Source organism: Ascaphus truei, chromosome 11, assembly GCF_040206685.1.
Source record: "Ascaphus truei isolate aAscTru1 chromosome 11, aAscTru1.hap1, whole genome shotgun sequence".
Classification (NCBI taxonomy): domain Eukaryota; kingdom Metazoa; phylum Chordata; class Amphibia; order Anura; family Ascaphidae; genus Ascaphus; species Ascaphus truei.
Window position 1 is genome coordinate 32,416,675 of NC_134493.1, and position 11,813 is coordinate 32,428,487.

Consider the following 11,813-nt stretch of genomic DNA (forward strand, 5'->3'; position numbering starts at 1 on the left):
TCATGTATATGACAGGTCCCGTTATATACATTTAATCACTCCTTTTCTGTCATTACATCTCCGGTGACATCCCATCTTGATGAATCAAGCAATATAAACTGTCCTCCTTTTTATTTATTTTTATTACATCACACATGACAACGGCGACCTTTGGGTATAACTAAAGTGAAAAAGAACCGATTATTGTAGTTTAGTGATCACTTCATTGTCACGGTGTTGATTCTGTCAGTCTCCTTTACATTCTGTAGCAAATCGAAGTACAACATTTGCTTTATCTTTTTTTAGAAATAATGGTGTTGTTGGGAAACCACTCCCCAAAAAAGAAACTGAAATAGTGTATGCTGTGACTAATTGTATAATTCTTCTGTTAAACTTTATTTTGCCTGTTATTGATTTCAAAGTTAAAATTTGCCAGGTGTTTTTAATATGTGCATTCAGCAGCCTTAAATCGCCAGTGCCAAACTGTTTGTAAACATCTACAAGGGCAGCTTCAGTATTAGTAAACTGTCATCTTCAAATATAACAGGTAAAATCCACAGCGGACATATACTTTCTTTTTCTCTCGGCAAGTGGTATGTCTCTAATAAAGAAGCAATCACACCCCACCCCCTCTTTCCTTTTTATTATACAATTTAAATCATACCTGAACAACTTCCCTGGCTACCCCTACGCTGAGGGGGGGCGCGTGTGATTTTCGGGGGGGGGGGCAGGGCAGTTTGTGGATTTGACTATAAAATCAGTTTGATCTGAGTTGTACTTGTCACACACAACCCAATTATGACCTGTTGGTAATTCTCACTGGCAATTTGTGTTCCTTTCAGGATAATCCAATCATCTACAGTTGGGTGTACTGTTCGAACTATCCATTTAAAAGACCATTTGGACAGGAAAGAAGAAAGTGAAAACTCAAAGCCTTTGACATTTTCGAGTAGTAAAGGCAGCCACCGCCAATGGACTGTTGAGCAATCATTCGGTAGTGATTACCAAAGACCCTTGTGGAAAGTTCTCCCATTAAGCTTGTTGCTGGGATCGATTTTAATTTGGGCAGCCTTCCGAGAAGAAACAGATCTTGATGAGGCTATATTTAAACCCATTGAGCAGCTACAAGAGATAAAGGAAGATGGAACAGAGGAGACTAAAAAGAATGGGTCCTAGAATAAATTAACCTATGTCCTGCTTTGTGCAAGCAATTGTTTTGTGTTGGTCTATTGTAAAATGTCAATTAATTGAAAATGTATAAATAAATAAAAAAAAATTCAGGTATGCATTACATTTTCAAAATGTAGATTTTTTTTTTTTTAAACCATACACCATCTGTGATAATTGTTGAAGGTACTAAGATGGAGTATTACTGTAAATCTTCACAATACCATAACTGGTATTCCAATTCTATGACCACTTTCAATGTCAAAGTCTTGCCATACTGCAGTGACTCAGACACTGTACGGGTACATTTCTATTGAACAGTCAAACATTGGGTTTGAGATAATTGTAAAACGCAAGAAGAATACGTGCGCTAAATGGCAATAACCTGTGTGCATCCCAATGCTCTGCTAGGACGTGACAATGTGGTGCCCCAACTGCTGGGGTGAAGGTGGAATGGGGAGAGGTGGAGTTGGTCTCCTGGATTGCAGCATTGCGATTATCAACTCATAGGTGTATATGAAAATATCCCTTGCTACAATATATAGAATAGATATGACATGAACCAGAATTTATGTTACCAAAAACAATGGGTAGTGGAACCAAAATGAACCTTAATTCAAAACAGTTATCCCACTCGTTCATCACAGCAAATATTCTCTGCTGTAACTTGGTGAGAGAAAATGAAAAAGGTACTGTTGCAAAAGTCCTTGGAATTAACAGTCTAATAAGGGTGTTTGCTTTCAGTCCTGCCCCAGTAACAGGATAACCAATCCTACAGTGAAGTGCCTAAGGCTGAGTGCCCACTGGCGCTGAGCTCGCTTGGCGCGCTTACCTTCTTCAATGTGGATCAGCACATACCCTCTCCCGCTGTGCTCGTGCGCTCATGCGCGTGCACACGCTCTCCCAAGCGTTCTGCTTGGGGAGACAAGGGAGAGATACTTTTGTGCTGAGAGCAGGGTCACATGACCCTGCTCTGACAAATGGGAAGAGAGAGGGTGTGTTCTACTCTGCTGTCACACACAATACAACAGGAAACAGAGTGCTGCTGTGGGGTGGGGGGGGGCAAATGGTGCGGTGGGGGGAAAAGTGAGAGAAAGAGCAATGGGGGGGAGAGAGGAGGGAAGGGATATATATATATATATATATATATATATATATATATACACAGAAACACAGACAGCCCCTATACTGCCAATGACACCCCCCCTCCTGTAGTAGCCACGCCCCCCCCCCCCCCCCCACTCCAAAAATGTTGCAGGACAGCAGATCGCTCATGCTTGGAGAGCTGGTGACATCACCGCTCTCCAAGCATGAGCGAGCTCAGCAGCAGCGGGGCCGCGCCAAAGAAAGAAAGGGCGCAAATAGTAGCAAAGACACAAACTTTATAAGAGTGAATACTCAATGCATGAATAACAGGAAATAAATAAAAGCTGGGTAATTGCCTGTATTGGATAGTAGCTTGTGTGCCCGATTAGGGAAAATCATTTGTATCTATCTCTGATGTCCTCTGAGGCGTCCTGGGGTCGGAGGGGAGCAGATGTCACCACCTGGATGTAAGTTGAAAACCACCCATACCGTACAGCTCCAACCCTTGCTTTATACACACACTCCCGGTTCTGTGGGTTGCATATGTAGGGAGGGGGGGGGGGGGGGGCGTCTGGCTGATGCTGCCTCCTAGCTGAGCTGCAACTCAGAGCTGATTGGCTAGAATGCAAAACTTTGGAGATATCTATCAGGACCTCCAGAGCTGAACTGTGTTAATTTCAGCTCTGCCCTCCCACGCTTCCAGATACGCACCTCCACAGCAGTATCGCCAGTATTTATAAAGCTAGGAAATTGTGTGCCTACTGGAGCATTTAAATGTCCTGCGGGCCAATTGGAAGTGGCTTCCTATTGGCCCATGTGACCTGGACATTTAAACTCCAGAGATACCGGCATCAGCTACAGAAGTATTTAGCAGGGTCCCTGGAACTGAAATTAAGACATTTCAGGTCTGGAGACTGGTTCAATCCTGCAATAAAAAAATATAAAGGAAACCTGTATTGCTGCTTTAAATGTAAACCATTGCTCATTTAAGCTGTGGCCCGTACCATAATAAAGTAAGAGTACCTGCAACACTCATAAACAGCCGTGACACCAATAGTCGTCAAACACAAAGCAATTTAATGTAAAGAGAGCAAACAAATCTCAAACAAAGCATATTGCAGAGACTATCAAGATGCAGCTACCCAAACAAATACTCCCCGAGGGGACACACTCCTGCATGCTAAATGGTGTAGTGATGAGTTGCAGAGCAGCAGATAAGATGATCTTTTCTACATCACCTTCCTACAAACTAAGTACACACAGGTTAAATTGTAGCTATGGGACTCTGTTTTTCCTCCTGAAGGGAAGTACCACTCTTAGGCCACGTCCATAGAAGGACAAGCCGCGCTGAGCCGTACGGACGCTCCACGCTGAGCCCCGGCATCCTCAATGAGGATGTCTTTAGAGGGGGCTTACGCGAGCGTCCGCAGGCGTGCTGAGGAGTTGGATTTTTCAGCCGACAGCCAAGCTGTTTTTTCAGCGCGCTGTCGGCTGAAAACATCCAATCAGCGCGAAGCAGCGTCACAGCGCCGTTGACGGCAGTGCGTCACGGGCAATTGGCCCAGCGATGTCACTGCCCCGCCTCCCCCCACCTCCCAATCGCACCCGCTGGCTCGCCTGCATGTGCATGAAATCGCAGCTTCAGCAGGCGAGCCTCAGCACAGCTCCCCCCCTCTATGGATGCAGTCTGAGGCTGCGCTTTTAGTAAGCACGACGGAGCGACGTCGTGGCTAAAAATATAGCCAGGTCTATTTGATTTTTTTAGAGCCAGTCGCCACATGTGACCGTCTTTAAACCAATCAGAGACTGCGGACCACCCCCTTTCGTGATGTTGCTGAAAATCTAATTATAACTTTCGCTGGTGGCGACGGCGATGGATGACGTCATCGGTCGTGTCGCCAGCACTATAAGCACGGCCTAAGGCTGACGCAACCACGTGACATCAGCCGTTGTATTAGCGATTCCTGATTAGTGCAGGAGTTTGTACAGAGGGCGACGGGGTGTAAGAGGTGGTGCCGTGAGTGGTTTGCCCTCATTGGCTGAACCGCTCACAAGCCGCGGACGTCACGCTGCGATCGCGTAAGTCAAAATTATTTGACTTCGTGATCGCGTAATATCAGCCATCTCACCCACGACGGACTGCATGTACTAGCTACGTCACCGCACAACATCTGTCACCGTAGCCAGTACTATAAACGCAGGCTAAGGCTGAGATTATACAGTGCACGCTTGCGCGTCAATCACAAACTGCCTATGATGCCGCTCCATGTGCGCGATGGCATGACTGAGAATTTTAAAAATCTTTTCAAGCACTGCCGCATGACATCCGCGGTTCAGCCAATGAGGGCAAATCAGCTTCGATACGCGTCTGCCACACCTCCCCAATCTCCTGCAGCCAAATTCAGATCGATGGGACTGCAGCATGCACGGCTATGCGCTCGGTTAAGCACTATAGACTTAACCTTATGAGAATGGGCCAAGTGCCAGGGATGTAGCCACCCCCCATGATTTTTGGGTTGTGTTCCTTTTTGCACTCTTGTGATATTTGTAGTGTGTAGATCAGCATTGTCTTCCTTGTCCCCCTTCCTCCTGGGTTTACCCCTCGCTGGGGGAGTATTTGTTTGGGTAGCTGCATCTTGATAGTGCCCTGTGAAATATGCTGTTTGTGAGATTTGTTTGCTCTCTTTACATTAAATTGCTTTGTTTGACCACTATTAGTCAAACAGCTGTTTAGAGATCCTTATACCTGCGTGCACCATTTTTGTTGCTGATATCAAAGAAATAACTTCTCCTGCTTTTATCCCTCCCGCCCCATGCTCACTTCCTTACACTCCTAAAACCTGGCAAAACAGGCTCTCACCGACATGGCGTGAAACCACCAACCACATCCTGTATTACATCTGTCGCAGTCATGACAGGGAGTACAGGAGACAGACTTCCCCCAGTGCAGCTTTTACCTTCTTTGGTTTGCAGGGGTGAACTGAATCTTGTTTTGGGCTATAGCTCAGAACATAATTTAGCTATATACTTTGTATGTGGGAGTAAGACCAGTGATTACCATACATACAGTTACAATTGGAAACAGAACTTGTTTGTGCGTGTTTAGGACAAAACTCTTACAATACTATTCTGTAGTCTAGGCCAGGGCTGCACAGGATTTGAGGGAGGGGCGCTGTAATTGCAGAGGCACCGCACTCTTCTCCAAGGCTGGGTGAATAGTGTGAAGACTCTGTAACTTCCCTTACTTTTGGCAACGCGGCATTAATTGATGCCGCAAGGTCACGTGACAGACATGGCAACGTGACCCCCACAGTGTCATTTCACACCAAAGACAAGGTAAGGCAGTGGGGGATGCAGGGGAAAAGGTTTGCATACCCCTGCTTTATGCGATAATGCACTCAAACTGCAAGATCAGGAGTGAGGTAGTGGAAAATTTATTTACAATGGAGTTACACTGATATACCAAAGTATGGAAAAAGGGGGATTCAGCATGCAGACTCATTTTTAATGGAAAGGGTCACAAAAGTAGACTAGCTGCAAATACAGATTTATTTTTCTGAAAAACCTGAGGATTTAGGGAATGTCATATAAAATGTTTACTACTTGTTTACTTCAACTACTCTACAGTTAACAAACCCTTTATAAAATAAAGACATCACACTTTGTACAAAAAAAAAAAAAGTAAAGAAATTCCTCTAAGTTCCCAAAGCGAGTTGCAAGTAAAAGTTAAGCACGCTCTCCCCGGATTCTTCTTGCTAGCTGGATGTCCTTGGGCATTATTGTTACTCTCTTGGCATGAATGGCACACAAATTGGTATCTTCAAAGAGACCGACCAGGTATGCCTCACTTGCTTCCTAAACAATAAAGAAACAAAAATTATACGAGATCAGCTTTGTTACCACAAACCTTCAAACTAGATTTATGGAAAAAAAAAAAAAAAACCCCACAGATATTTACTGCATTAGCAATTGTTGAAGTGGAACAGATGTTAGTTTCTATATGAAAAATACAAATATCAAGTCACTAACTAGACATCTGATATTAGTAAATTGTTTTAAACACTATCAAAATTAGGCAGAGCTGAAAAGCTACACCATGCAAACGATCAGGATAGTGCTAGTTGTTTAATTGTAACATACCTGTAGAGCTCCAATAGCAGCACTCTGGAACCGAAGGTCCGTTTTGAAGTCTTGGGCAATCTCCCTCACAAGACGTTGAAACGGAAGCTTGCGGATCAACAACTCGGTAGACTTTTGGTATCTTCTGATTTCTCTCAGAGCAACGGTACCAGGCCTGCACACAAATTGCCATTAGTATTTAGGTATGAAATACAAAGAGCAACATTAAATATGCAAATGTTGACATACAATTTAAAACATGCAGCTCTTATACAGGACGGAAAATAGTGCTTCCAATATCTAGCCATTTCTGGTTTTTCTAGAGATTGAGCATTGGATGTCAAGCAAGTGTCTAACTCCAACCCAGCCAGTCCCTGTAAGGGGGCCAATGAAGAGGAAGATGGGTGTTGCCTGTGCTGAAAAACACTACAACTAGAGTGATGTACCAGGTACCCGGAAATTACCCACTAATTTTCAGTACCTGGAAATTACCCGGAACCAGGTACTGAGTCCCTCATTAGCCAATAAACAAAAATAGAAAACAAAAACAAAATTTTATGAACTTGACAGAGAAACAATTTTAATTATACATTGTACATAATATGCTGCATAATTATACTTAACTTGTTAACAGTACCAGCTTACAACATTTTAAACTTTATGAAATCTTAATATTTTAAGTGCCGTCATAATGTTAATAATTAAATTTCAACAATGGGAGATTATGATGAAGAAACAATAGTTTTTCTGCATTTCGCGGGAATTTATTCCTCCGCTCTTCATAGAGGATTCCTGCCTCGCTAAACATCGTCGCACTGGGTATGCAGCTTGGAGGTGCTGACAGGTAACGTCTGGCCAATTTTGACAATTCAGGAAAGATAGCTGCATTTTTTGCCCACCAAGTTAATGGATTTTCTTTATGTGGGATGTTAGGACATTTAAGAAAATATTCAAATTGCCTCTCTTCTTTAGAATAAGACTTATTATCCTCAGTACAAAACTCTTCTTGTTGGCTTTCATTTTCAAACGAAATTTCATTTAAGCAAGCCCACACATCTTGAATTTTTCCGTCATCATTTTTCTCTTCTGTAGGCGCTTGTGGTTTGTCATTTTTTTCTTTATTTTCACATATTGGAGACAGACTTTTCATTTCTTCTATAATCCAAGTTTTAGCGATAACACGTATATTTGGTTTTAAAAATGTAAATTTGTAACGTGGATCCAAAACGGTGGCAATCACATACAATTTATTTAATGCCACATTATGAAATCTAGCGTGCAAAGATTTTAGCAGTTCTATTTTCATCATTTTGGTGCCTTTGTCATTTTGTTCTTTGCTGAGAAAGCGCTCTAAAGCAGCTATATTTGGAATCACCATCGAAATAAGAGCTTCGTCTGCACTGGCTTCGACTGTGACGGTGAAAAATGGTTCCAATAGTACAACAACATTTTCAATCAGCTTAAAATTGTCAGCAGTCAAGTTGGGTATGTTGTGATCTGATGAGTATAATGTGATGGCCTGCTTTTGTTCAAATATCCTCTTCAACATATGATACGTTGAATTCCACCTCGTTGCTACGTCTTGTACCAACTCGTGTTGTGGAAGTGAAAAGTTGGTTTGTATTTCCTTCAGCTTCGTACAAGCTACTTGCGAGTGATTAAAATGAGTAACAATATTGCGGCACTTTGATATTAAGTCTGCAATAGATTTTTCAGAAAATATGCCATCATGGAGCACCAATTGGAGACTATGGATGAAGCAGGACTCATTTCTCATACCAGTAATATTTACCCCACTTATGTTAAGTGTGCTGTCCCAAAGCAATAAGTGTATATTGTTTTCAGCACTTAATTTCCAGAGTTGTAGCATTTCACTTAATGCATCACTAATGGCAATACCTGTGTGCATTGCTGGAAAATGGCGAGCATTTAAAACTACGCATATTTTCTTAAATTCCTCAGTGATCCAATGCCCACTGAGGCTTAAAAAACCTTCGTTAGTCTCTGAGCAGGTCCATATGTCAGATGTCAAGGAGATCGAATGTGTCAGTGATCTTTCAATGTTCATCAAATCTAGAATTTTTGAACAACATTTATCGTAAATAGTAGGAACAACATTATTTGTAAAATATTTTCTTGAAGGTATTTGGTATCGATGCTCCAATGACTGCACAAGATTAATAAACCCAACATTTTCTACTATAGAAAAAGGCTGGTTGTCCAGAGCCATCATTTCTCCAATTTTATAATGAATTGCAATTGCCTTAAGATTATTAATATCCCATAACTGCATTTTGTCCAAACACTGTTCCAATGTTTGTCCTTTATCTGGACGCGATGGTCCCGCAATCGGGTCATCTAATTTCTTCTCATCCATTTGTCTGAATGCCTCTGAATGTTTGAAACGTAAATGTTTCATTAAAGTTGATGTTCCAAAGGTTCTTGTATTTGTACCTCCTCGTGATAAAACAGAATGACACAAGTTGCACACTGCTTTCGTCTTGTCGTCAGAGGAAACTTGGAAAAACGTCCAAACTGAACTCATTATTGCGAGTCTGCAACAGTACAGAGTCAGACAGAGAAGAAAAGTAACCAGACCAAGGTTAAAGGCAAACTGGCAAAATGTATGAATCAAAACAAGTAGCCACTAGTGTGGAAGTCAGGGGGTTCCCAGGGCAAACATTTACTTTACAAAAACTTTAAGCACTGCACATTCTAGAAGCCTAAAAGAGACCCTGTTACAGAGGCCCTGTGCTAAGAGCGCAAGGCCACTGCAAAATGTACTTACCGGCTTCTTGTCCACACGTCTCCATGGCAATGCAGCATCAAATGACGCCGTTACCATGGAGACGTAACGGGAAATGACACCACAAGCCACGACCCCGTAGCGTCATTTGACGCATCATTAGAGGCGAGTGGTGGGGGCGCGACCGAGGAGGTAGCAGGTAAGGGGGGCGCAGACAGTTTGCACACTGCTGGTATATAGTGTACAATTCTTATAGCATGAGCACAAGAATGGTTAATTTCACTACACCCATCAATTGTTTCAAACTAATTGGTTTAACCTAACCGACCGGGTAATTTTTCTATTTTCCCCAGGTACCTGTCACTTTTTAGGACCCAGTTCAACACTAAAAAATGGAAGCGGTTGTGAAACCCATTCAATGCACCAGTATACCATGTTTGCAAACTGAGTCAGTCAATCACCCACAGTTACAGCATGAAAAATTATTTGGGCGATACTGCAGCAGTCAGTGATGATACCTACTACAGAAAAGCCGACACTTGAGTTGACGTCACCTTGATTAAACCTCTGGTGAGTAGTTTGCAATCCCTAATACATAGCTTACAAGTGCATTAAAACATTTTTAAAAACCACAATGGTGATGGGAGTGGTGGGACTGATAAATGCCCTCTATATTTCCTTTCAGAAACTCTGAATTTTGAAACATTGACATGCAACGTGTTCTCACAACAGCGAAGTAACCAAATGATAGAAGCCCTCCACAAAGGCTTACAGCATGTACATAAATACAGTTATATGCTACTGGGTAACGACCTACCTGTATCGGTGAGGTTTCTTGACGCCCCCAGTGGATGGGGCACTTTTCCTGGCAGCCTTGGTAGCCAGTTGCTTCCTTGGGGCCTTTCCACCAGTGGATTTACGAGCAGTCTGCTTTGTACGAGCCATTGCGTTTCACTTTCAAGCCTGTAACAAAAAGGGAACATAACATTTCTAAACCGGACTTGCCTTACAAACACGTAGCCTTGAGAAAGGGAGGTTGTATGGCGCTCCCTCCCCACATCCACCATGATCTCCCTTCATAAGGTCAATAAGTATTCCCAATTAGAGGCAGATGCCCACGTAGAGAGCGGCCATAGGTCCCTTTGGAAGGAGGTAGGAGTGGATGGCTGGGCCATCACAGCGAGTACAAAGCAAGCAGGAATCCCGTGACTGCTGCCCCTAGCGGCCGCTCTGTGACACTGGCGCCACCCGCCATTATGCGAGTTCCATCACTAACGTTGCACACAAAGCACCAACAAAATCTAATAGCTGCTCCGACAATACGTTAGTATTACTACTACTACTACTACTCTATGGCAATGGTGCAGTTCGGCCACTATATAACTGCTCTGGAGCGGCAAGTGTTAACGTGGCACGCCGCTTTGTTAGGGTAATCACATACAAAAACGGGATGCTCCGTTTAAAATATAAATAAACGACCATTGCTGCTCAGCTTATATCAACTGACCGACACCAGGCGTTAACCGAGCACTGGGGAGAGGACCACGCGATGTAAAGAGGGTCAATATGCGGTATACGGATGCCCCGCGGCGTGGGGGGACAGGGTCACACAGCCTCCATTACACGGCAGCTCTTGCACACGTCCCGTCTCTTCCCTCCATTCTCCCCGAGCGACGAGAGAACATGGCGCCCTGACGGCAGAGATCCGGGGAGGTGGAGAGACACCTTCCCGTCTCTTTCTGACCACCCACCCCATCCTAAGGGGGGCTCAGAAACACCAACTCCCCCCCCCCCCCCAATCGTCATTTTTTTTTAAAACACATCCTTTTATAACTAAGTCGTAACCGGCGGTCTTTACCCGGTGATACACGGCAACCGAGAGCCATTACCGAACCTATCCGCTTCCTCTCGGTACCGGGGATCCGCTGACTACTTAAACCGTACGTACGAAACCTGGGGTTGGGGGGTTACTTACCGATCACTCCCGGGAGCGCGCTGCCAACCGAATAACGAATCGAGTAACGTCTTTATGTCTGCGACCCCGCGCCACCCTGATATTTATAGTGTGCCTGACGTCATGACTGACGTATGCCTTTGTTTCCCTGGGGCTCTGTTCCTATTGGTCGAGGTGCACTGAAGTCACAGCGGATTGGAGAGTTGGAAAAGTGCGGGAAAACGAGCCCCTGGCTCTTACTGAAATCTAACCGCCAACCATGATCAAATACAAAATAATGGTGACAAATGCACAGTTAACATGTAAGCCCATGGGTTAATCAATAGGGTTATTAAAGAGCCTACAAAAATGGTTACAAACTGAAATTAGATCAATACAAATAACATGACATTAGATTGTAAGCTCTTCAGGGTAGGGACTCCTGTTTCCTAATGTTACTTTTATGTCTCAAGCGCTTATTCCCATTATGTGTTATATATTAACATATTGTGTATTACTGCTGTGATGGCGCTATATAAATAGACATACATATATTATCCCAAAGAATATGGGTTTGTAGATAGAATTGCAAATTGATATTTTCACATTAGGCTGTGTCCATGGTATGGACGAACGCGCAGACGCGTCCGCACGCTGAGCGATCAGGCTGCCTAAGGGCAGTGATCGCGTCTATACGACGTACGTGCGGAAGCGGGTGGGGGTGCGCATTGCGCAAGAAATCAGTTAACACTGATTTCTTGGCGCGATGGGCTGGTCACGTGA

The 11,813-nt window shown here is 43.6% G+C and overlaps 1 protein-coding gene across 1 annotated transcript; it reads right to left on the minus strand.

Annotated features, from left to right (window-relative positions):
* Positions 1-5,650: 5,650 nt before the first annotated feature.
* On the minus strand, positions 5,651-11,193 carry LOC142463156 (histone H3.3A). Its single transcript, XM_075565522.1, has 4 exons — positions 11,073-11,193; positions 9,915-10,060; positions 6,373-6,526; positions 5,651-6,087 (listed from the first exon to the last, which is right to left on the minus strand). Exons 2-4 carry the CDS (start codon positions 10,040-10,042, stop codon positions 5,959-5,961), a joined length of 411 nt encoding a protein of 136 aa, XP_075421637.1. The 5' UTR covers positions 10,043-10,060; positions 11,073-11,193; the 3' UTR covers positions 5,651-5,958.
* Between the last annotated feature and the right edge of the window lie 620 nt (positions 11,194-11,813).

What these genes read in the sequence shown, in the direction of transcription:
- LOC142463156 (XM_075565522.1), bottom strand. Translation starts at nt 10,042, where the DNA reads ATGGCTCGTACAAAGCAGACTGCTCGTAAATCCACTGGTGGAAAGGCC. An exon ending in AAGAAACCTCACCGATACAG is followed by an intron (nt 6,527 to 9,914) that starts GTAGGTCGTTAC and finishes ATTTGTGTGCAG; the next exon opens with GCCTGGTACCGTTGCTCTGA. An exon ending in CTGCTATTGGAGCTCTACAG is followed by an intron (nt 6,088 to 6,372) that starts GTATGTTACAAT and finishes TTTATTGTTTAG; the next exon opens with GAAGCAAGTGAGGCATACCT.